The 27,355-nt window shown below is 46.3% G+C and overlaps 1 protein-coding gene across 1 annotated transcript in view; it reads right to left on the reverse strand.

Annotated features, from left to right (window-relative positions):
* BAHD1 (bromo adjacent homology domain containing 1) overlaps window positions 1–27,355 on the reverse strand; it is a 396,729-nt gene that overhangs the window by 59,757 nt on the left and 309,617 nt on the right. Inside the window, exon 4 of the mRNA XM_082275407.1 lies at window positions 12,275–12,434. Within this exon, the coding sequence (XP_082131533.1) occupies window positions 12,275–12,434 (160 nt within the window). The remainder of the gene's footprint in view (window positions 1–12,274; window positions 12,435–27,355) is intronic.

The following is a 27,355-nucleotide window of genomic DNA, read 5'->3' on the forward strand; positions in this document are numbered from 1 at the left end:
TCAATAGTCTAAACTTATAGGTGACAGTATCCAAATACACTGTTTACAGCATCTTTATCCTTCCATCCTTACGATCCATACAAATAAATCCCTCGATAGACATCATGTTTAGGGGTACAGGTTTTGATAATCTTCTCTTGTCCTATAGAGAACACAGCAAAAAAGAAGCCCAGGACACCAAAATTGAATCCTTAATTTTCGAATTAAAAAAAGCGGTAGAAAAGAAAACCAATCTATACCTTCATATTGATAATTTCGAAACATATAATAGAGAAAATCTTAACCCCCTAGGCCTACGAGTCCAAATCTTTCCAACTTTTGAGGATCTCGATGAAATCTTTAAATCCAAATGGGAGGCAAATCTACAATTATGTTCAAAGAACATGATGTGCCTCCTCATTGAAGAATACCATAAGAGAATAAAGGGATTAGACTTGACCATTGAGAAACTTTATGAACAATTAGAGACACATTTGGACACCCCAAAATTTATTAATTTGGAAAATAATATAAAAAATCAATTAGATAAAAATATCAAACTGAACATTAACAAAAAGGAGCAAAAACTCTGTAGGGACAGAATAGCCTTCCGTGACAAAAAGGCCTATAAATGGCATCAACGACAAACACAACCTCGCCCTAAAAGACGTGATTTAACCAGAGCCGATCATAATTTAGGCTCGAATTCATCTATAAACTCTTCACTGTCTTCATCTTCACTGCCCACTCTCAATAGGGGCAAACAAGTGAAAACAAAAAGATCCTTTGCCCAAGATGACAACACAAATGCGAGTAAACGCCCCCCAACTCCTTCAGGGCCTCCACTCCCATCAGATACACGACGTTTAACTCACATGAACTTACCGGTTAAAAAGACACTAGAAACCAAACACATAGCAATTACAGATACCACGCATGCCATGGCCGCAGATAACACGGATTTTGAGGATCACTCATGAAACTCAACCTCCTCCAGTGATGACAGTGATATCATCAACCTTTCAGATTACACCCTGTCACCAGCCCAAATATCTTTACTGCGTAAAGGCCTTACTTTTTGTCCTACCACCGATATAGACAAATTCACTTTCAAAAAAGATCTAAATCTATTTGCTCGAAAAATTCTCCTACAAAGTCAACACGCTCAGAAACATAACCCTAAACTACTGCAACCTAAAACCAAAAAATTAGAAACGGAAGCTTTAGATACACTAATTGCCTTACTAGAGGAACAAGACGGTTTAGACCTAATAGACAGGATCGACTTGGACTCGTTATTAAACGAACATCCTCAATCTGGCGTAACAAACCGCTTTCAAAAAAAATCGGATAAATTTCCTGCTCTAAATAGCAATACCAATCTGGCAGCTTTTGTCATGTTGGTATCCCAAGACATTGAGAAAATCAAACTTTCTCCTCAGACTCGAGCTTCTAATCTCAGTATAGAAGAAAACCAGGCACTTACCGCTCTCACCAAACAATTACAATTGACTATTAAGCCCTCCGACAAGGGGGGCAATATAGTCATTATGCATAACCAACAATACGCCAATATGTGCTGGAAAATTCTTAATAACTCAACTTGGTATCACAAAATATCCAGAACAACCATTGATAAGTATTTTGCAGAATTCTATGCCTTGGTGGACAATGGTTATTTAACAAGTTGCATAGATAAAACCACTTGGGATTATTTGAGAATCAAATTCCCTACTATTCCTACTTTTTATAGTTTGCCTAAAGTCCACAAAAATAAAAACGACCCGCCTGGACGACCTATCGTCTCGGGTAGGGGCAGTATATCAGAAAACTTAAGTAGATATGTGGACAGCAAACTGTATCCATTCGTGCAAACTCTCCCTTCCTTTGTAAAGGATACCATACACCTCCTTCAATTGTTGGAGGGCATGTCGATCCCTGCGGATGCCCTGCTGGTGGCTATAGATGTTGAAGCACTATACAGCTCCATCCCCCACCAGCAGGGTATCCGCACGGTCGCACATGCCCTCACACAATCCAACTCAGATTCCCCAGCCACACAAAAATTTATCCTACAATCACTTGAATACATTCTTACTCGTAATGTATTCTCTTTCGATGGTTCCCATTTCCTCCAGGTACAGGGCGTTGCGATGGGGACATGTTGTGCCCCATCGTACGCAAACCTGTACCTGGGGGAATGGGAACGTTCTTTCCTCTCTGAGGAACAACACTTGAAATACACTCAGCACATATTGGCCTGGCATAGGTACATTGACGATGTCCTCATTGTCTGGACAGGCAATGAGGAATCACTTCTAGACTGTGTTCACTCTATGAACAGAAACAATTTCAACCTCTCATTCACCCTCAGTTACAATAGCAAGTCCATTGACTTCCTGGATATCACAATCAATAAAAATCAATTAGGAAACATTACTACCACACTATTTAGAAAACCCACCGCTGCCAATACAGTACTTTACGCAACTAGTGCTCATCCAGCTCCTTTAATAAAGTCTATCCCTTACGGGCAATATTTGCGACTCAGACGCAATTGCTCTGAAGACCCCATTTTCAAGTTGGAAGCAGATAAACTTAGAACAAGATTGACCTCCAGAGGCTATACACAAACTTGCCTTAAAAAGGCCTATCGTAGGGCCAAATCGCAACAACGACAAGATCTCATATTCAAAAAATCGATCAAAACTTCACGTGACAATAATCAGATCCAACATCAGGCACGTATTATAACCTCGTACACGAAACAACATGATAGAGTTTACAATGTCCTTAACAAATACTGGCACTTACTTACATGTGATCCACATCTTAATCCCTTTGTTACTGACCAACCGGCGATAACTTATCGCAAGACCCGTTCACTCAAGGACAAGTTAGTTAAAAGTGAATACACAGGAGAATTTCGTCAAGATCCCTGTAAACGCCTAGGAACTTTTAAGTGTGGAGGGTGCAATATATGCCAATACATCTGCACAGACCCCAATATAATTCTGCCTAATGGTTCCCCATACAGACCTCTACATTTCTATAATTGTCAAACGATAGGAGTAGTCTATCTCCTCCTCTGCTGCTGTGGGTGCTTTTATGTCGGGAAAACGAAAAATGAATTTCATAAACGAGCTCAACGACATATTACATGTATGCGCCAACGCAATCCCGATCTCCCCCTTGGGAGACACGTCCTGACCACACACAGCGGTATTTTCCCACGCTGTTTTTTTGTCATCCTTGACCGTGTGCACCCCAGCAGCAGAGGAGGAGATTGGGACAAAACTCTTTTACAGAGGGAATCCAGATGGATCCATAACCTTAGAGCTACCATCCCCCCAGGACTCAATGAAAACATCAGCTTCAAGCCCTTCCTTGAGGGGTTCTCATCAGGAGGATGGGATCCATAATCTATCTGTGGTTAAACGACAATATTATGAGGCAATGTTCTTCTGTGTAATATCTGCTTCATTTTAAAATTACCAAATGTATATATACACCCATTGCATATTGGACACGATTCCCCTTTTTTCTCCCTCTTGAGGACACTATCCTATGATAATATCCTGGGGTAATGTCTTTAAATGTAATTCATGCTTCACTTCAAAATTACCATAACACATCCACATACCCATAACATATAGGATATGATTTCTTTTCTCCCTCTTATTCACACATATAGAATAAATAAATTTCTCTACATCATATAACATACAAGTACCACTTTGTGGTCACTCAATATACCCTTCTTGCAGTAGCTTTTTGCTCCTGTTTTCTATTGAGTGCTATTTCAAAGTATCCAATATCAATCCATATCTTTTTTCTATATTTGCCTTCTTTTTATGTAAATATGTGGCTATTCAATACACCTTCCTTGCAGTGGTCCTTTGCTCCTGTTCCTATTGAATGCTATTGCAAAGTATCCAATATCAATCTACATCCGTCTCCTTATATTTGTATTTTTGTGTAAACATAGAGTTTGCCTTGTTTATATGTCTATAGTCTTGGTTCTGTCCCCTTAGCTGCAGCCAAATGTCAGTGACAGTGTATGCTTCCCGTACAGATTCTCCCCCCGGCGCACATGGGGGCGTTCCTTCGCCCCGTCACCGGTCACCTGATCCCGCCGTCAGCGGAGATTCAGACCCGGACATTGTGCGTCGGCGTGCCCGGAACGCACGCCGCGGCCAACCATGTGTGGGCGGCGTCTGTGCGCTCCGGACACGGGGGACCTCTATTGGTCCACACTCGCCCTGGGAGGAGACTGGACGCAGGCTCCGGCGCATGCGCCGGCGTACTTAATGGCGGACCGCGCTCTACTCAGAGCGCGCCGCCATTACTCATATGCACAGACCTACACAGGTAAGTTACTTTCTCCCTGGATATTCTAAACTGCTCTTAGGACCCGCTTTTGTCACAATACTCTGGTCAACATTTATTCCTGGTATTTGGGCACCCTTTGAGACTTTTACTGGGACTATTTTCCCTTTACTTGGCTACTCCTATCTCTGATTCCTAGGATATCTGTTCTCCGCCATTGAACTCTGGCTAATATTTATTCTGATACCTGGGCACCCTTTGAGACTTCTACTAGTACTATTTTTCTCTCATTTAGTAACTTTCATCCCAGACTACACACTGCTTCCATATTCCTCCTCACTACTCAGCTTTTTCTCTACTTAGTTTTTTCCTTTTTTCCTACCAACTGTAGTACTCACGTTGGGAAACGAGACCTTTTTCTACCTTTGCATTTACTCCCTATCTATTTACCCTTTGATATCCCTCATGATTTTAGGCTTGACATATTCCATGTCAACAGGGATGCATGGCTGGACACGTCCCAGCATCATAAATCCATCGGGGGACATACCTATTCTACTACTATTTTACAGGTATTCTGTACCCACAATATCCTGTCTTATTTTCCTTTTTATTTTCCATGATTGACATACTTCATTGAATTTTTCCTCTATATCTTCTCATAACTTTCTAGATGACCTGTGCGTTTCTGACCTCACTCTGGAGATCCTCGTGGGACTTTCTGTCCGTGGAGCTCCTTTTTCACTGTCATTTGCCATACCACTGTGTATTTGGCTTACAAGTATTGAAATCTCCCCTGGAAACCCATATAAATATTATCATATTGCTTTAGTCTATCTTGTATAGACCCAACTTGATTAGCATATACTCTTTGCGGCCATAGTCAATTGAAGGCCTTTTTCTCATTCACCAAGGCCCATCCTTTTGGTCTCACGTCCTGGATTCCACAGAGGTCTTACATATCTGGTACGTAATTATAGAGGCATTTTTTGCCCCCCCTCTTTTTTTACATCTAAATACGACAAACACTATGTATAATGAATTATGTGTTACATTGCTTTTAACATTGTTCAATACATGTTAAATCTAACCTCATACTTACGTTTTGTATTATACTCATTGTTACCTTTTATGCTCCTAGTCTGAGCTCTGGTGTTTTGTGGACCATTGAGAAAGGCATTTGGACCGAAACGCGTCTAGTCCGATCCAGACACCTCAGACCCTCCTGGTTCCAAGACGTATCTATGACCTTGTTTTTATCATATACTTCATATGTGATTATGTATAATTTATCTTTATCATATGTGTAATAAAATTTATATATTTTCATACTCAAGTCCTGATTCTTGCCGTTGAAAGTCCCAATCCTCAGGGGTTATTTTTGTTCCAACAGATTGGAAAAGAACCCCCGAAATCTGTCCCGATGAGGCACCGGAACCACCACTCCCTGGGCCCGCAGGTCCCGCACCGCCAGGTGCAGATCCTGCAAGCGCTCCGGAGATAGCTGAAGGTTTGAGGGGAAAAATCTGCTCGCCGGCCGAGAGAGAAACTCGATCTTGTATCCAGATCGAACGATTTCCTGAACCCACCTGTCCCGAATGCGGTTCAGCCAGGGTTGAAGAAAACCGAGCAAACGTCCCCCCACCCCAGAACTGGGTGAGGGCGTCCCTTCAGGCCGTATTGTTATGGGCAGCGGACCCGGACTGGCCAGACTTCTGCTTACCTGTCCACGGCTTCTTCTGGGAGCCTTGGCCCTTGAAGGGCTTGCCCTTATAGTGCGACCGAAAGGCATGAAAGGACCCCTGAGAGGGCCTAAACGAGGTATTCTTCTTGAGAATGGTGTAGTGAGTCCTGCGCTGTCTAAACAAGGGCGATTAAAAGGGGTTAAAGGAGAACCCAGATGCTGCTAGTACCGGGGCTGGTAACCAAACAGTGTCAAAGATATAAATAGGTGGGGGGTACTGCGCTTCTGGGAGGTGTATAAATAAATAAATAAATTGAACCAGGTGTGTGTGCCTATCACAATAAATATAGAAGGAAACTAAATCATACAAAATAGATCCATATTCATAATAAACGTACTAAATATTAGTGCAATACTTTAAAAAATACTTCATGTGTTCAAAATGCTCTAGTGACCAATAAAGTGCTCAGGTGCATATATATACAAAGCAAAGTGTCCTCAGTGCTTCACAACTAAATATATAGTTCAGGGCCACGTGACGCGGAAGTGGCGTAACGCGTAGGGACGTTCGGACCGGAAGTGACGCACATCGCGGAAGTGAGGACTGCGATCCCACTCCGACGCTATCCTGTTTGCGTCTTGTTTATTCAGCTAATGTGAGTGGTTTTAATTATACTTAATAAAAATACCCGTCATACATACTTGCACCATTTTGAGTATTCTGCTTTGAGATCCATTGGGACCGTGGGGATTCTGGAGAGGGAGAGTGAGCCACGTCACCCGCAGCAGCCCAGACATCTGACCCCAGTGGATCACGGTATAAAATTGGAGAGGAGCCCCCAGGATTACTGATAAGGCTTTTACCCTTAGTACTGAAGGTGAGCGGTTAGAGCACCTAGAGGGGATAAGGAGAAGCACCCCACTATTGTCAACACGGTGTTTGGTGAAGGAGTTGCACCTATGGATATATTTTTTTCACTTGAATACCTATTTTAATTATCTGGACTTTATTTACACCCAGACTGTTATATATTTAGTTGTGAAGCACTGAGGACACTTTGCTTTGTATATATATATGCACCTGAGCACTTTATTGGTCACTAGAGCATTTTGAACACATGAAGTATTTTTTAAAGTATTGCACTAATATTTAGTATGTTTATTATGAATATGGATCTATTTTGTATGATTTAGTTTCCTTCTATATTTATTGTGATAGGCACACACACCTGGTTCGAGGTATTCTTCTTACCACAAACAAACTTATTCTTGTGAGTTTGGGGCAAGAGAGTGCTCTTACCCCCAGAAATTCCCTTTATCCGAGTATCCAAAGATTCGCCAAAAAGGCGAGATCCCGCGTAGGGCAAATTAGCTAAAGTCTTGCGAGAAGATTGGTCAACAGACCAACATTTCAGCCATATCAGGCGACGGTTCAATACCGCCACACTTGAAAGACGCGCAGCCAAAGGGACTAAATCTAAGTCCGCATCACACAAATACATGACACCCTGATGAATTTGATCCACCATAGCCAAAGTTGTCGGCGGGGCAGAGTCAGCCACCAGGGTGCGCCTGAGCACCTGCGTCCAATCCGCAATAGCCTGGGCTGCCATAATGGAAGCAAAAATAGGCTTCAGCATAGAACCAGCAACCGTATAAGCATGACGGGCCAGAGACTCCAATCTCCTGTCCGTCGGGTCCCGGAACACCGGGGTATCCTCAGCAGGGATCGCAGTGGATTTATTCAAAACCGCCACCGTGTGATCCACCTGAGGCGGCACACACCAACGCTCATCAGTGGTGGGTGTAAATGGATAACGCAGCTTGAACCTACTCGGCACAGCAAAAGGCTTCTTTAAATTGCGCCATTGCTCATCAACCGCGCGCTGAAATTCCGCAGAGCAAGGAAAAACCTGCGACGTTTTGCGTTTCCTTTGCGTCCCATAAGAGGACATCAAAGCAGGAGGACATGGTTCATCCTGCAAATGCAGCGTTTGCTTGATAGAAGCAACCAACTCATCCATGAGTGCAAGCTCTTCAGACGAGCAAAGGGGGAGAATTATCAACCCCTTCTACCTCAGCCTCCCCCTCAGACCCCACAAGGTCTAGAGATGAGTGAGACCCTGAGAAGGGCACTCCAGCCATAGCAGCCCCATCGCCCTCTGAATCAGAGGAAATAGACACTCTGGGCCGTTTGGTGGATGGATCAGCCACCAGCATCTGCACCTGAGCAGCCAAGTTCGCCACAATAGTAGCCAGATCAGCCCCCTCGGGGGATGCAGCAGCCCCTTGGCCCCCCACCAAGGTGGGAGGAAACTTGCAATCCTGAGAATCCATGCCCCAGCAAAAGTAGAAAAAAAAGGAGTACCGCCCCTTTAAGACCGCGGCGAGCGTAGCCCACCGCACCCTACTGAATACACCGACCCCCACAGGGATAAGAACACTGGGCAAGGAATACAGGAAAAGGAAAGGTAAAACCTGGAGAGATCACACAGGCTGCTGCCACCGATCGCTGTCCCAGAGCAAAAGGAAGTGATGCAATGACTGACCGCCCTATAAAGCCTATGTAAGGCTACACAAACATGGCCGCTCGGCTGAGGATTCCTTAGGCAAAGAGAAAATGGCGCCGACATGTGGCCTGATCGATCGCCGCCAAAATGGCGGCGTTTGGCGCCAAAACGCTGCGCCGTACCACACAGGACCGGTCACCATAAATTTGCCGCAAAAAAATGGCGGGCCGCAGTAGCGATCGCCGCACAGCATGTCTAAGCCCAGACTGCTTCATGCATTCACACAGCAGAGCGGGAGAGCCCCCCCCTCGCAGCCCACAGACAGGCAGCTATTCCACACAGGAATCTGACAGGGAGCTCAGCATTTACACAGACATGCAGGGTCACACAGTCCCAGACTGACACCCAAATAGACAGGTCCCCACATAGATTTACACTTACCAGTCCGGATGGCGTGGGGAGCCTTCTCCAGCGACCAAACCGCTGCACTGAGGACAGGGAGTGTCGCAGCCAGGACGCAGTGGAACTGCGGTGCGAAACGGCAATGGCGTCCAGTGAGGTAGCCACCTCACAGATAGCATCCCTGCAGCGAACAGGGATGGGTCGTTCAATATGCCAGGGAAACCTGCGCTGAACGCTCGATGGCAGGCTGGGAAGCCCCTGGCCCTGAACCCTGGGATCCAGGGTGGCCATTCCGAGACCCAGCTCCGCATGATCATCTTCATCCGAAGAAGCTAACTAATGCTGAAAAATAACAGCTAAGTAAAAGAAAGAGAAAAAGACTCAAAATAAAATCAAAAAGAGAATAGAGGCTGAGACTGAGAGCCCCAGCACAGGATCAGCCTGCTACTCCTAAGCTAGGCATTAGAAACTGGGTTGGGAATGCAGGGAGGTATTGACTGAGGGGACCACCCCCTAGGGGTGGGATATGCTAAAATCTTTGATATTAACAAATTTTGTTGCCTAGCTACTCCTGCGGAGGAAAGGTCAATAACCCCATTAGTGATGAATATGAAGTGGCGGCGACTGTCGGAGGACGTAAGAGAAAAGACTAATTTGGTCAAAGTACCACTTCATGTCTGTGGACCACCAAGCGGCAAGAAAACGCCGCCAATTCAGATACTCTGCGGGCAGAAGTGATAGCCACCAAAAAGGCAACCTTCTGAGAAAATGAAAGCAGAGGAATCTCCTGAATGTTTTCAAAAGAAGGCTTTTAAAGAACAGATAATGCCAGATTTAGAGCCAACGGAAAGAGACAGGAATTGAGGATATAAAGGATAAGGAGCTAAAGTATTCATGGGATAACAGTTGAGGGGGGAGGGGAGAGAGAGGGAGAAGCTTTTGATTTATAAGTTTTCTTTTTTTTTTTTTTCTCTTCTCTTTTTGTTTTTTTTTTATCTTTCTTTTTCTTGTTTTATTAAATAACGTTAGAAAATATTAGGGACTATGGAGAGTATCGATGACTTTAGTTAATTGTATCAATTAAGTCCTACAGCCTCGATTGAATTTAATTTAACAGATGATGTTGGAAATAATTTTGTGTTGAATGCTTTATAATGTAGAATGGACTTGAAATGATGTATTGGAATATTTTCATTGTCTCTTTTGAATAAATAAATAAAATTGAAAAAAAAAAAAAAAGAGCCAACGGAAAACCACTCAGGAGTCCAGCACGTTCTTGTGAAACAGAAAGTAAAACTATCATAGCTAGATTTTTGTGTTACATGCCGTTCGCCTGTCCAGCAGCATTGTGGACTACAAGAAAATGGCCGCCCAAAGCATTTCTATGGGGAACTAACAAAAAATGACTGCCCATGCATTTCGATGGGAGAAAAAGCATGAATCTACAGCAAAATAGCAGCCCCCATGTGGTCTCCCAGACCCCCGGAAGAGGTCTCAGACAAGAGGCAATCAGAGGGTCCCCACCAGGACTAGGTCACCCCCCCCACCCCGCAGAAAAACGCTGCCGCAGCCACAATAAAGTATTTCCACCCCCCTGGGGTAGGGGAAAATACTTGGAGGGGGTAGGCCTAACATCCCAGAGGCCAGGGAAACCGAGGGAGCCCCAAGGGTCTGACTATTCCAGGGAGGGGGCTCACGTCCACCCTGAGACCGCCAGAGGATTGGTGGGGACAGTATTACTCCCCATACCACGGTACCAGGTGGGCGCCACTCCCAACAGTCCATCTCCCACCTGGGGTGGGGGTGCTGCCATCCAGGGGGTAGGCTGCGACTCAGGGACATCCAGGTTGATCATGTCCCACGGGACTTGTCCACTCGCAAACTCATCCCCATCCATCAGGGCTCTGTCGTGGCGAGGCTTAGTTCTGGACTATAACCTGCTCACGCTTGTTGGCCAGGCTGGGAGACCGTAAGGATCTAGGATATCCAGTCCGAAACCACAGCCGGCTGTTCAAAACTAGGCAGAAACAAACTGGCTGCTGTAGCAGAGTGTGTGGGGTTATGCCTGCAAAGACAGCCCCTATAGGCGTGGTAAAACCTTTTCCTGCCTAGTGTCCTATTCCTGATTGGAGGAGCATAACCCAATGGTCTAAAGATGATTTGGAGCTGCGCCTGTCAAGGAAAGATAGAGAAATAGCGATCGTTGCAAAATTTTATCTCACGTGGTATTTGCATAGCGTTTTTTTCAAATGATAATTTTTGTGCAGAAATACACTTTCATGCATTTTAAAAAAAAAAAAAACAGTAAAGCTACCCCAATTTTTATTGTATAATATGAAAGATGTTACTCCAAGTAAATAGATACCTAACATGTCAAGCTTTAAAACTTCGCTCACTTGTGGAATGGCCACAAACTACGGTACTTAAAAATCTCCATAGGTGGCGCTTTAAAACATTTTAAAGGTTACCCGTTTAGAGTTACAGAGGAGAATTTTTGCTCTCGCTCTAACAATGGTGATACCTCACATGTGTGGTTTAAACCCTGTTTACATATGCGGGCGCAATTTGCGTATGCCTTCCCTTCTGCGCACAAACACAGAGGGACGGGGCGCTTTAAATGTTTTTTTTCTTAATTTAATTTATTAAAATTAAAGCAAAATGATCCATTAACACATGCAGTGTGTAGGGGATGCCACTGCAGAGGTGAAAGGTACAGTATTTCTTGCCTGGCGTTCAGCTTTAAAGTGGGTAAGAGTACGCCGTAAACTGAGCACTCATACTCCGGGTGAACTGGACCTGGCTGAAAATGCTCCCCTGAATCATCCCCAATGGACTTTATGTTATTGCATGTTGTAGACAGACGTAACTGCAAATAGTGGCATGCATTCTGTGGCATTAAAGCGGATCTCCATGTTTCCTGTTCCTGTTTAGGCGGGTCCAAGCAAACCATTTCCTTCACCAAATGCTGCCTATGAATGGCTAAGCGACACTCAAACCGACTTTTTTGTTCTGGGTTTGAGATAGGAAGTAGATATCTCACAGCCGAAGCCCAGCGCTGTATACTCTATGTAGCTGAAGATACATGCAGTATTATACATTGCTTAGAGCCAGTGCAGCACTTAGGGAAAGAAATAGTTTGTTTGGGTCAGCTTGGTCCAAAAGAACTATTTAAAGTGACAGGAAACATGGAGATAAGCTTTAACCTATATAAGCGCTAAACCACATGATACAATAAACCTCAAAAGCAGCATCAGAAAAGTTTCATCCACAGAGACACAAATTAAATCTGCCACAAAGCAACACATCTGCAAAGCATATGTTCATGTGTACCCCGATACTGGCTACAGACAGAATAGAGGTTTACTAATACCGGTTTTTGGTTCTTCCCAGAGAGCGGATATCTTGGCCACATATGGCATGGATTTTTTCCTGGGACCGGATTTCAGAAGGACAGTGTCTCGGACTCTGATAATCTCTCCATTTCTCTCCACAGCTTGGTAACTTCTTCGGAGAGCAGGCTCAGGCTCATTCTGGTAACAAAAAAAAAAATCTCACCTATTAAAGTGCTCTCTGTTCAGTATGATCTCAGTTACTAATCTACCATCCATTTTGAAATATCCTCTAAACTTTACGAGCTGCTGGGGTATTATTATACAGGATTTATTTAGTGCCAACATTTTGTGCAGAGCTTTACAATCTAAAGGGAGACTGTACAGTTACAATACAAGAGGGCCCTGCTCATGAGAGCTTACAATCTAATAGGGTGGGGCAAATGGCACAAAAGGTAATGACTGAGGGATGAGCTGTAGTAGGAATTAAAACTAAAACAGTTGTTAGGTGGAGGCGGGATAGGCATCCCTGAACCCTGAAGAGTTTTCATTGGACTGTGTGTAGAATAAGTCCCTCCCCCCAGCTTTACAGAAAGCCAGAAGGGACAGCACACACTGGATAAAAGGCCTTACAATTTAATGGGAAATTCATTAGTGCTCTAACATCTTATTGGCAATTATTTTCTTTTGTCTCTCAAAAAATGTGCTCAGCTCTAAGTAGTAAATGAATGTCAGGAAATATTTTGAGCTGCAAATACTGACTTGCTTCTAAAGGAAAACTCCAAAGCCGTCAGCCTTGTCTTTTGCATCACTACTTCTATTACTACTATATTACTACTACTAGTGATTCACCTGAAACAAGGATGATCACTTCAGCTATCCTAATGTCTTATGCAAGGAAAGATAGAAGGCGCCGCAGGTGATATTTTTTATTGTGCACACGAGAATAAAAACAAACACTTACAGGATGGATGGACTCGGGGGGGGGGGGGGGGGGTTTCATTACGCTTTGTGCGGTCCACGGGCGAGGCGTGCGTTCCATTGCAGCCTCAGACTAAGTCACTGCCCCTGTTTGGTCTCCTCCATTCCACCATCTCCTTGCTGCTGTACGGCTTAGGAGGATTGAGCCGCAGTATCGGGAAGAGACCCCGATCTATGACGCTATTGTCCGTCCATCCTGTAAGTGTTTTTTTGTGCACAGTAAAAAGTATCACCGGCTCCACTTAGAAGTGCCTTCTTGCTTTCCTTGCTTTAAACAGTTGGAGTCGCTTCTACCAATCTAGAAGAGCTGCCCCCTGTGTCAGCATGGTACCCCCGCATGATTTTGGAAGTCCATTCCTCTCCTTTCCCTTCCTATTTCCACCATTATGGAGGACTGATTTTCCAAACTGAAGCGCCCTTTGTTCCATGTACTAACAGGTCTTGTAGCCATGCTTGATCTGGATTACCAGCATAGCAAGCAGTGAAGCAATAAAGAAAAGATGAAAGGCAAAAAAAACAAAACAAAAAATAACTCTTAAGATACACTGTCACTAGACCCTCTATTTTAAGAATAGAGCTCACTATAAGATGATCTGTGCATTTAAAGTGATACGAAAGGACACATTGTTAATAAAAAAAAAAAAAGTAAATATGTTATACTTACCTATGCTGTGCAATGATATTGCGCAGAAAGGTCCCTTTGCCTCCTCTTCTGGAATTTCCTCACGGGCGCGGTCCACTCTTTTCTATTTGGAGTGCCTCCTTATGGCACATGTGCATCCATAGACACACAACACATCGGTAACCCATGCCCCCACTCCCTCCTCTCATGAGTTTGACTGACAGCAGGGGACACTTATGGCTCTGCTGCCCTTAGTGTCTCCTGTGGGACCAGGAAGTGAGGGAAGCGGTGCTGCAGCCGAGACAGTGCTGGAGCGGTGACAGAAGTCAGGTAAGAATTATGTTATAAATCTGTCTATACGGGAGGTTCCTTGGTATTGTCATAAACTTTAGGGCTGCCCATGGCCACTGTGTTTATTGGTCAGGGACCTCTGTTAACAACCCCTGCGGTCTCAGAGAAAAAGAGAGAGGCAGATGGGGTTAGAGAGTTCTCATGGTAACATCAAGAAAGGAACATCTATCAAGTTTAAGAACCGATCACACTGGCTCAGCTTCTGAAACTCTGATAATACTCAGGACATTGAATGCAAGTATCCTTATTTCTCAATTCCATCTTATTTTTCTAAATTGCTGAATTATGTCGCCATTTCTTTGAAACACTTTTTTCTGTAAATATTTTATTTGCACCAATTTTAACCTTTTTATTATTAAACTTTATTTTGAAAAGTGTTATACTTGTCCCTAAGCTCTTAATGCAAACTAACAATGAACCTGTCTCTTGAAGAGTGCTACTGTATAGAATAAATCCTCTGAACATTCCTGTCTGTGGTGACAGCGCGTGTTACAGATGATTATTCTAAAGTCATAATTGGCATTTCTAAAATTACAAGCGTCTGCTGGGCTCATAACGTAGCGATGGTGGCAGTGAAAGGGTTAATTGCAGCTAAGAGTGGCATTGTTACGCAAGTAATGGCAGGGTGTGAGATTGGCTGGTCCTTGGTCACGAGTTAGTGAGAAGGGCAGGCATCTGATACCCCCCACCAACACATATTGGCTGGCAGCATACGTGGAATAGTTTTGAATTAAGAGCATTCAGTGCACTGTTAGGAATTAGCTCTGCACTGAAGGATTGTAAAGTTTGTGGAAAACAGTCTTTAGAGACAAGCCGGTGCATATTTTTTTTTTTTTTAAAGAGACATACAGCAACCTCTACTTTCTACAGCTCTTTCCTATCTCTGCTTTCTGTTCCATCTCTTCTGCTTGCAAACATGCCTGGTTTATCAGAATATAAGAAAATGAGCAAAAGTGAACTGAGTGCGGAGTGCTCATTTAGAGGACTTGACGTCAGTGGCAAAAATCATGAAGGAATGATTCATGCCCTGCAGGAGCATGATATCCAGGCAAGCCAGAATCTGGCGGAACCAGAAGCCAGGGTTTCCGTTACTTCAGAGCCCAGTGACTCAGAAACAGCCTCGCAGGATGGGCCAGCAGAGACTGACACTGGAGTACAGCTTGAAGTCACCTCCAAGCCACAGCATGAGCAGACCAGCCCCAGATTGCCTGCAACCAGCATAAACTCTCCTCAAATGCAGGAAACACTACAACGTATCAGGAAGATGGATCCTATAGCGTACCTGCAGTTTCTGGAACGCCAGGCTGAGAGAGAGGCTGCGCAGAGGGAGGCTGAACGTCGGCACAACCTGGAGATGGCTAAGCTCCAGCCGCAGCGACAGGCTTAGAACCTCGGATCCCTAGAGCACAGGGACTCCTCTTTGCCTGTGAGCCAGGCAGCCAAATTTCCAGTTATGGAAAAGGACAGTGACATTGAGGTGTATCTACTGTCGTTTGAAAAGACTTGCCGCCAGTACCATCTGCCCCAAGCACAGTGGGCCCGGTACCTGACGCCAGGGCTGCAAGGCAAGCCCTGGTGTCCGCCGCCAACTTGCAGCCAGTCACAGTGGGCAACCGGCTCATTTCTGGTTTCCGGGACACAGGAGCTGAAGTCCCCTTGGTCAGACCAGAGGTGATAAGAAGAAGGGACATCATCCCTGGAAAGTTTTTTACCATCACTGGAGTCGGGGGGACCCGCTCACGAGTACCCCGTGCCTAGGTTTTCATTGATTGGGGGGCTGGAAGTGGGATGAGAGAGGTGGGAGTCTCAGACGAGATCCCCACAGCTGTTTTGTTGGGTGCCGATTTAGGTACCCTTGTTTCTTACTACACTCCTAAGAGCACCCTTAATGCCTCCACGGAACACCCTGGACTTAACAAGGTACTGTGTGCAGATGTTGGGTTAATGTCTGGGCAACCTATGGATGGACGGAGGGAGGGGCAGGGGGAGGGGGAGGGTAGAGTTGAATTACAAGGTCCTCCATCTTCTGAAGGAGAGGAGGCCCCCTTACCTGTGAAGTTACCAGGGTTATGCTTTAATAATGCTACAAAGAGTAAAAATGATTATGCTAATGATGAGGATGATGCTGATGATGATGATGCTAAAAATGATGATGCTAATGATGAGGATAATAATGCTGATGATGATGCTGATGGTGATAATGGTGTTTTGCCAATGTTGGTGGTCACTCGCAGTGCTGCAAAGGCAGCTGAGATGCAGGCCCTGGTCGCAGAACAGCAGGAGGAGGTCTCTGTGCCCTCTCCTTGTTCTGACCCAGTGGACTCCACCTCTGGTAAGTCTCAGCAGCTGTCTTTGTTTGCCACAGGACGGCTGGATGGGACTTGTTGTTCCGCCTTTAAGCCAGCACTGCAGACAGACCAAACACTAGAGCAGAAGAGGAGTGTAGCTGATCGCCCCCCTGCTGAGGAGAGTAAACAACAGTTTGACTGGGACAGTAAGCAGATAGGTATGACAGGCCAACAGACAGGAGGCCTGGAGACTGAAGGGATTAAAAAGCTGCTCATTGTGTCCAGTCAACCTCAAAGGCATGTATTGAAGGTGTCACTTGAACTGGTCTGTAAGGGTCCCTGTGAGATCAGGAGGACCAGGCCTGGAGTAACACACAATGGTCTGTGGCCTAACCTGATTCTTACACAGAATCCTAGCACAGCACATGCCATGGGCAGAAGTAGTACACCTGAACTGGGACAGACAGGTGTCCTGTTCGCTGTAGCTGACACTCAGGGAGTGGGCTTGGGCCTTCAGCTGAAACCACCCTTCTCCCTCCAGGTATCTATGCTGCTGGCAGTGCTTACAGCATGCCATGTCAGAGATATTGGAGACCCTGGGAGGGCACACCATGACGTCCACGAGGTGGGCACCTGGGTGTCTGCTCCCCCCATATCTGCGACCTCCCCTGTCTCACAGGAGGCGCAGGCCGATGGGGAAAAGGAGACAGAGAAAAGGCTTTGTGGAGCCTTTAACAGGCTGAACGTCAGCCCTGCAATTGTGACCTACCCCGTGCCCAGGAACCATGAGATGTCAAAGCAGCTGGCTGGTGCTCGCTGTCTAACCATCCTGAACCTGAGCAGGGGGGTGGACCAAACCCTCTAACCTGGTAGGCTCAGGACAAGCCAGCCTTCACCACCCCATGTGGCTTGACTGCATCTACGACAATGCTAGATGGGGTTGAGAGCGCATCAGACACCTCCCCCTAAGGGTCATGATCTACGGGGAGGGGTTGAACCTTGTGCAGTGGCCTGCTTTAGGGGCCTGGTAGTGTTTGGCCCTGTCTGGGTGGAACACCCAGGGCTCCTGTCAGCAGTCCCAAACAACCTGACATGCCCTAGTTTGACAGTTCTGCACAGTAACTGTGCGATGGACATGGCAGCGGTTTGGTACTGGGAACAGCAGGGAGGAGTAGGCACCCAGAGATCTGGAACTGAGGCTACCAGGACCTGGCCTGCTCCTCAAATCAAAACTTTAGTTACGTCATTCCTGGGTACAGCTGGCTACCGGCGGATGCTGGGGTGCGACTGTAGTGGCTCAGCTGTACCTGTGACTGGCCAATCCAACTGTACCCTGACTAAAATGGCATCCTTGACACCAGTGGGTCAGAAGGACCGTTCTGCCCTGACGGAGGTACTGGCCAGTGTACTTGGGATATGGGCCCCGGAATTTAACTGCCAAGTCCCAGAACCCCCCTATGCCCCTACCTTTAGGCCAGATGCAGCCCTGGGCCAGAGGGATGCGAAAGGAGAGGAAAATCTCATCCTCTATGCAGGAAGGCACCTTTTAGGAAGTTAGCATGTGCCATCCTTGAGCAGAGGTGTCTTGTGATCGTGTGGGCACCACGGAAGCTCGCCCATCACAAACCACGTTTTCTGCCAAACTGTATTGCTAGGAAGGACACCCCACTCCTCAGAGGGAACCTGGTTCTCCAGCACTACTATTGGACCAGACCGCACACAGGTGAACGCCGTAGCAAGGTGGACCTGTGGGGTGACAAATTGAGCCTGCAACAGTTGGTTACGTCAGGAGGGAAATTGCAGTCCCCTCCCATACAACCGCCTGAGGGGGAGGTGTAATGATATCCTGCGCTGGATATACGAAAGCTGTCACAAGCAACCATTTTGTCAGAGCAGCCATGACAGTTTACAAAGCCCCTCACTCACCCAGCCCCCTCCTCGAGATAATTAATTCCTGGAATGCAGGGGGCTTCAACTTCAAAGAAATGGCCCTTCAAAGAAACCTGATCTCAGCACAGACAGAAATCCTAGCAGATGTGGTTTCTTCCAGAACAGGCCGGTCGTAAATTTGAGCAAATCCGTTAAGGCTGACCAGAGCCATGTCGTAAATACCACAACAGCCAAGCTGTTCATTAGAACATCTAACAATCCATACCCAATTCATAAATGCAGACAGGAACATGACACATTCACAATAAGTATACATTTTGATGAGAAATGTCATACTGATCGAATTAAGACCAGGCATGACCACCCTATCAAATATAGAATAGAAGCTAGCTTTCAGATGCCTTACGGGTCAGAGGTTATTATGAGATAGGCTGTGTTTGGTATCTATGGATATAAAATTCAATGCTACACAATAAGCTATCAGGTTCAAGAAGGCAACTGGTAGATGTTGGAAGATATGAATTATGTTATAAATCTGTCTATACGGGAGGTTCCTTGGTATTGTCAAACTTAGGGCCGCCCATGGCCACTGTGTTTATTGGTCAGGGACCTATGTTAACACCCCCTGCGGTCTCAGAGAAAAAGAGAGAGGCAGATGGGGTTAGAGAGTTCTCATGGTAACATCAAGAAAGGAACATCTATCAAGTTTGAGAACCGATCACACTGGCTCAGCGTCTGAAACTCTGATAATACTCAGGACATTGAATGCAAGTATCCTTATTTGACATTGAATGCAAGTATCCTTATTTCTCAATTCTACCTTATTTTTCTAAATTGCTGAATTATGTCGCTATTTCTTTGAAACACTTTTTTCTGTAAATATTTTATTTGCACCAATTAACCTTTTTATTATTAAACTTTAAGTGTTATACTTGTCCCTAAGCTCTTAATGCAAACTAACAACGAACCTGTCTCTTGAAGAGTGCTACTGTATAGAATAAATCCTCTGAACATTCCTGTCTGTGGTGACAGTGCGTGTTACAGATAATTACTCTAAAGTCATAATTGGTATTTCTAAAATTACGAGCGTCCGCTGGGCTCATAACTTAGCGGTGGTGGCAGTGAAAGGGTTAATTGCTTAATTAGCCCGGTGACAATGGCTCTCAGACTGCTGGCATCTAGATTGTGGTCCGGCAAGCTGGAAAATCTATGTGTCGGGTGCAGCTGAGAGTGGCATTGTTACGCAAGTGACGGCAGGGTGTGTGATTGGCTGGTCCTTGGTCACGAGTTAGTGAGAAGGGCAGGGATCTGATACCCGCCACCATCACATATTTATCACACAGCCCCCTCTCCCTACACCAGGGGTCGGGAACCTTTTTGACAGAGAGCCATGAACACCACATATTTTCAAATGTAATTCCGTGAGAGCCATACACTATATTTCAGGGGTCGGGAACCTTTATTTAATATTCATATTGATGGGCTGCAGCTATGCAGTGAGTAGATGGAGCTGTGTGAAAGTGCCTGGAGTCCAGTCAGGAAGATAGCAGAGCAGGCAGGTATGCAATGAGGCTGGAGTTGTGAAGCACCTGCTGGCCTGCGAGTGATGGAGGTGAGTATAGGCCCTGAGAAAATGGCGGCCGGCCACTGAAGGCCTCAGAAGTGGATATGAGAGGCAGCTCCCGCGGGTCCCCGGGTGTCAGAGGGGAAGGAGATCGTGTCCGTCGAGGCACAGGGAGCGGATGGCAGGTCTCCTTACCTGGCAGCGATTGCCGAGTCACCCAGAGACGAACTGAGCTACGTGGATGGCGCTGGATTGAGTGGTAGACGCGGCAGAGCTCTGGGACTACACATTCAGCGTGGCTCACGTCCGGACACGCCCCCCTTTAATATTTGTCTGCGAACCAGATGCAGCCATCAAAAGAGCAACGTCTGGCTCGCGAGCCATAGGTTCCCTACCCCTGCCCTACACAGCCCCTTTTATTATACAGCCCCCCCCCCCCCATACATTGCACAGCCCTCTTTACATTACACAATACACACCCCCTTTTATTATAAAGCCCCCTTTACATTGCACAGCCCCCCTGCACTCCCAGGAGACCCCCAGTCTCCTGGGACAGCCCTGCCAGTATACTCTAAAGTAAAAAGAAAAAAAAAAATATCACTGCCAGCCCGATACTTCCTACATTGCGTCACTGTCTTTGTAAACCGATGCCTCTATAATACCTTGTTAGCTCTGTTCTTTCATGGCCGGTCACGTGACTGCGCTCCTCCCCAATCTAAAGCTACTCTCAGGAGAAGCGACTAGAAAGACTGAAGCTAACAAGGTATTTAGAGGCACCATTTTTCAATGACCGTGATATAATGTAGGAAGGATCTATAAAAAGGGGCTGACGGTGATTTTTTCTTAACTGCAGAGGCACCCGGGGTGGACCGCCCAATCCGCATTCTTTGTTTGCACTATACTTTTAGGGGACAAAAGTGTGTGTTATACGCTGATAAATAAGTTTTTTTTTAAGCAACGACTCTGGAGAATGAAATGGCGGTCATTGCAATATTTTATGTCACGTTGTATTTGTGCAGCAGTTTAACACAATTAAAAAAAAAAATACACTTCACTGAATTAAAAAAAAAAAAAACTAAACAGTAAAGTTAGTCCAATTTTTCTGTATATTGTGAAAGATTATGGGACGCCGAGTAAATAGACAACAAACATGTTACGGTTTAAAATTGCGCACACTCATGGAATGGCGACAATATATGTTACTTAAAAATCTCCATAGGCGACGCTTTAAAATTTTTTAATGGTTACCAGTTTAGAGTTACAGAGGAGGTAATTATTGCTCTTGCTCTGATGATCGTTGCGATACCGCACGTGTGATTTGAACACTGTTTACATTTGCGGGCGCGACTTAGGTATGTGTTTTCTTTGGTGCGTGAACACGCGGGGATGAGGGCGCTTTAAAAAAAAAAATAAATAAAATAATGGTATTTTTGATCTACCGTAAAATCCATTGATGTTTATTGACAGACACAGCACCTAATCTTCTTGACTACGTAGGTTATGCTGCCCCTTACAGGAGTAGGGACACTAGGCAGGAAAGAACTTGACTATGCCTATGGGGTAGTCCCAGGGGGTATTACTCCCTTTCACGGCTATAGGTACCAAGTTTTTTTTACAAGCAATGTCAGAAGAAAAAAACCTAAGCTCCATAGAGGGGTGGGTGCTGCCTCCGTCAATGAACATCACAGAAATGGATTTTACAGCAAGTCAAAAAAAAATGCCTTAATGTAAAATCCTTTTCTCTGATGTTTACTGACGGACACTGCTCCATATCTTCTTGACCAACGAGTTTATGCTGCTCTCCAAAGGTGTAGGACACTAGGCGGAAAAAAATTGACCACGCCTATAGGGCAGTGCCAGAGGGTATACTCCCACTCTGGTATAGGAATTCAGTTTTGTAATAAGCCGTGTCAGAAGAACATAAAACCCAACTCAATAAATGGGGGGGGTTGCTGTGTCCACCAACAAACATCAGAGGAAAGGAATTTTACGATAAAACAAAAATCCAGTTTTCCTAATTGTTCATTGATGGACATAGCGTCAAATCTTCTTGACCGATGGGACATCCCAAAGCAGTGTCAATATGAGGGGTGGGAATAACACAGCAAGAAAAAAAAAAAAACACACTTCCCAAAAGGCTAAACATAGCCAACCGGGCAAAACAAGAGCTCAACCAGGAACAACTGGAGCTCATGTGAAAAAAAAATAACAAATACACCCTCAAAGAGGACTAAAACGCTCCAACAGCGGCCTCCAAAACCTTGTGGTTAAAAAGAAGCACCCGCAGATGCCATTACATCCACTTTAAATTTTGTGAAAGTGTGCACAGATGACCATGCGGCCACCTTGCAATCCTGCATCACTGATGCCTGATGATGGAAGGCCCGGGAGGCACTAAGCGCCCTCGTAGAATGTGCCTTAACAGAGAAAGGAAGATCCTGACCCTTAATGGAATAAGCCTGCACCACCGTCTGTCTGATCCATCTGGAAATTGTCGCAGTAGATGCGGCCATCCCCTTATGGGGTCTATCTGTTAGGACAATAAAGAATCTGATTTCCAGAATGACTCAGTCACCGCCAGGTACACACGGATTGCTTAAACCACACCCAAAGAATGTAAGGCAATCTCTTTAGGATGCTTAGGCCACAGAGAAGGCAACACAATGTCTTTGGAAACTAGAGATGACTTTAGGAACAACTGACAGGTACGAAGCATTACCTTGTCTCTGAATCACAAGCAAAGGTGAACAACAGGGCAACGCAACCAGCTCCGACACCCTGCGAGCAAAAGTAAAAGCCACTTGTGTCAAAGTGAGCAGAAGATTTTCACAAATATTTTCAAAGGGCGGTTTCTGAAGAACCAATAGCACCAAATTGAGGTCCCACGGAGGCAACAGAGACCTCACAGGGGGAGCCAGGTGGCGGTCCCCTGAAGAAAGGGGGACCAAGGAATTTGTGGCCTACGGTGTTGAAAGAAAATTGCCAGGGCCGATAACTTGCCTTTGAGGGTACCCAAGGCCAAACGCTGATCTACACCTCTTTGGAGAAACCCCAAGACACAAGACACCCCCCCCCCCCCATACTCACATTAAGTAATGTACGCCCTGGGACTCTGATAAATCTTCCTAAAAAGTAGATTTTCTAGATTTTAACAGCATAGGAATCACCGCTTCAGACACCCCTCTATCTTTCAACACCTGGCTTTCAATAGTCAGGCAGTCAAAGCCAGCGACTATAAAGCAGTATGGCAGATCGGTCCTGGAGTTTACAGATCTTCTCTAAAAGGGAGTCTCCAAGGGACATCAGCGACCAACCGTACTAGGTCTGCGTACCAGAACCTGCAAGGCCAGTCCGGTGCCACTAGGATGACTAGAATCCCTTCTGCCTCGATATCTCTCAGAAGTCTCGGCAGAAGAGTCAGTGGAGGAAATGCGTACATTAGAAGATATTGGTTCCAAGGAGCTATGAGAGCATCCATGGCGTCGGCCAGAGGATCCCAGGACCTTGCTAGGAACCTTTGTACCTTCCTGTTGAGACGAGAGGCCAACAGGTCCACATCGGGAGTCCCCCACCTGAGGCACAACTGATGAAACACCTGGTGGAGAGACTATTTTCCCTGATCCAACTTCTGCCAACTAGGTAATCTGCCTGCCAATTTTTCACCCCTGGAATATGCACGGCAGAGATGGCTGGAACAAAGCATTCTGCCCATCTTAGAATACCGGCTACTTCCTGGGCCGCTAAGGCACTTTTGGTGTCCCCTTGATGATTGACATATGCCACAGCCGTGGCATTGTCAGATCAAATCCTCACTGGGCGCCCCTGCAGACGATCTGTCCAATGGATTTGGCAAAGCCTGATTGCCCGAATTTCCAGGATATTAATCAGCAGACTGGACTCCTCCAGAGTCCAAACCCCCGAACCAGATCGGTCCCCATCCGGAGAGGCTGGCATCTATTGTGACCATGTCCAGTACAGGGGGAGAAAGGATTTTCCCTGTCGAAGTGCCGGAGAGAGGAGCCACCAGATCAGGGATCCCATCGTACTCTGGCTCAACGGGATCAGATTGTCTAGAGCCTGTGGGTTCTTGTTCCATTTGACAATCTTCTTCTGTGGAGACTTGGTATGGAACTGAGCAAAAGGAGCCGCCTCGAAGGTGGAGACCATCAGGCCCAGCACTTGCATGCAAGTCCTGAGGGATGATCGCCGTTGGACAGCAGTAGCTGTGTCGCATCCTGCAACTTCTTGCGTTTCACCTCCAGAAGAAACACCCAGGCTAAAGTTGTGTCCAGGGTCAGGTCCAGATAGTCCGGTTTTGTGGACAAAACCAGAACAGATTTTTGGAAACTCCGTTTCCATCTGAACTCTTCAGTGCGGACTTTGCAAATGTCCAGATTGTCCTTTAGGGCTTTTGGAGACTCGGCTCGCAGAAGGAGATCGTCCAGGTACCAAAGAACCACAATCCCCTTCTGCCTCAGTAAAGCCAACACCGGAGCCAACACTTTTGTAAACCCCTGAGGAGCCGAGGCGAGACCAAAGGGTAATGCCACAAATTGATAGAGCTCCTTGCCCATCCATGGCAAAGTGAAGGAAACACTGATGTCCGACATATATTGGGACATGAAGGTAAGTGTCCTTGATATCGATAGAGGTCAGGAAATCCCCTTGGGGAACAGTAAACAGGTTTGAATAAAACCCCTGAAAGCGTTCCGATTCCGGAACCGGTACAATGATCCACTGTGAGAGCAGATCCCGTTCTGCCCCAAGAAGACCTTGTAGATGATCTGGGGACAAACGCAGATTGGAAGGAAAGAGCCTTGCCTGAGGCAAGGACCAAAAATTGATCTTGTACCCATACCAAATCAACTCGTGGACCCATTTGTCTTGAATCCAGGAGGTCCACGGATCTGTTAAGCAAAGACGTCCCCCCACCACAAGTACGGGTGAGGGCACCCCTTCAGGCAGAAGCGAGCTTGTCTGCGGTGCGGGAGGGGCTGACTCTTGACTTACCTGGCCAGGGGCTCTTGGAACCCGCTGCAGGGTTAAAGTTAGTTTTTGATCCCTGGTCCTTAGATCCCGAATGACGAAAGGACCACTTATGGGCCGAGAAGAAAGGACCACGCTTGCGATGAGTCTCTTTTCCCCCTGGCAGACTGCCGAAGCAGAGTACTCTTACCCCTGTAAGACCCTTAATGATCTCCTCCATGGAAGCTCCGAACAAGCAGTCTCCTACAAAAGGGAGATCAGTCAATACCTTCTTGGAAGAATGGTCTGCAGACCAGTATTTCAGCCATATCATGCGCTGCTGTCACGGACACCCTGCAGGCTAAGGGGCCGCATCCAGAGAGGCATCACAGATATACTGCAACCCCTGGACCAACTGGTCCGCCAGGTCAGGAAGAGGTTGTCCACCTTGCAAATCCTGGCGCAGGAGCTTAGCCCATTCTGTTAAGGTCTGTGAAACCAAGGTTATGGCAAACACTGGCCGCAGAATGGAACCGGCCATGGTGAAAAGATATCATACCAGATATTCAGCTCTCTTGTAAAGAGTCCTTAAAGGATTGAGAGTCCTCCCCCGGAAGGAGGGTGGCTTTATTTAACCTGGAAACCTGAGAGTCCACCACGGGTGGTACTGTCAGTTTCTTTAGCAGGAACTCCTCAAAAGAATACCTTCTAGCAAAGCGCTTAGGGATCCCCGACTGTGTTTGGGGGAACCCCACCGACTTGCGACAATGTTGTCGAAATAGGGGGGAAAGGGGGGGGGGGATACCTTTGCCGCCTTGGAGGAACTGCGGGTACCAAACTGCACCGTTGCAGCCAACGGAATAGTAGCTGCGTCCTCCAATTTTAAAGTTTCCCGCACTGATATAATCAATGCATCCACCAACGCCTTTTCATGCTCGACTGTAGTGGAAGAGGAATCATCCTCACTATCAGAGCACTCAAGGTGCATGGACGCAGACCCAGTAGGGTGACTCGCATTCGCGGCAGCCAAATCCACCTCAGAATCTGAGGAGACAGAGGATGCAGGTGAAGGTGGAGGATGCTTTTTTACTTGTCCTATTTTGGAGTGCTAAATCTACTTTAGACACCAGTGACTGCAGGACCGCCGTCATAGCAGACAAGGTGGACTGGGACCCCGCAGCCTCAGAGAGGGGGTAAGGTAGTGACACATGCACCAGGGAATCCATGGTTTAAGCTGGAACCACCAGCAAAATGTGTAAAATTGCGGTGATAAATACCAACCCACCGCTGCTCCAGTGGTACATGTCCTAGTGCACCAAAATCACTATAGCAGCAAGATATAGCCAAATAACCCCCACAGGGATTCACCAACACCTTCTCAGATGCGGATGCAGAGCGTCAGGCTGCACACTGTGCGGTGATCAGAGAGGAAGCGGACATTCGTAGAACTGCCACTAGAGGCTCACTGCCAAATCACCTCCCCATAGACTCCAAAAACATGGCTGCTGATTAATAGAAACTACAAGAAAATGTACGCCGGACTACACAAACATGGCCGCCGAGAAATACAGCAGCCATCCACAACAAAATGACTCTCCAAGGATCACCAGGAACATTTGGACAGCAAGAGGAGCCCCTGCTAGAGACCCCCACAAAAGGCTGTATTTGTGACATCGGCGGCGTGCTCCCTACCTGACCCCAACACCCGCTCGACACCCCCACCAAAAAAAAAAAATCAGGCATGGCCGCCCCTGGGGGGGGGGGGGGGGGCGTGGGGATTAGGGGGGGTCCGCAGAGAAACCCTGATATTGAGGGAGAGCGCAAAAGTGGGAAGGAAGGGCACTCTGGGTCCGACCAACCCAGGGAGGGGCCCATGTCCACCCGAGGGGCCAGGGGTGAGAGAACACTACATAGTTACATAGTTAGTGAGGTTGAAAAAAGACATAAGTCCATCCAGTTCAACCTATGATGTGTGTGTGTGTGTGTGTGCTTTTAACCGTACATTGTATACCCCTGTATGTTGTGGTCTTTAAGGTGTCCATCCAATAGTTTTTTGAAACTATCAATGCTCCCCGCTGATACGACTGCTTGTGGAAGAGAATTCCACATCCTTACCGCTCTTACAGTGAAGAACCCCTTACGCACTTTAAGGTTAAACCGCCTTTCCTCAAGTTTTAGTGAGTGGCCACGTGTCTTATTGTATCTCCTTTCTCTGAATAGTTTGTTCCTTATGCTAGGGTCGCCAGTACAGTATTTGTACATTGATATCATATCCCCCCTCAATCGTCTCTTCTCCAGAGAGAATAGGTTCAGTGCTTGTAGTCTTTCCTCATAGCTGATGTCCTCCATTCCCCTAATTATTTTTGTTGCCCTTCTCTGGACTTTCTCCAGTTCCAGCACATCCTTCCTGAGGACCGGTGCCCAGAACTGGACAGCATACTCCAGATGTGGCCGGACCAGA

The sequence above is a fragment of the Pelophylax lessonae genome, assembly GCF_965119305.1.
Source record: "Pelophylax lessonae genome assembly, chromosome: 13".
In the NCBI taxonomy this organism is placed as follows: domain Eukaryota; kingdom Metazoa; phylum Chordata; class Amphibia; order Anura; family Ranidae; genus Pelophylax; species Pelophylax lessonae.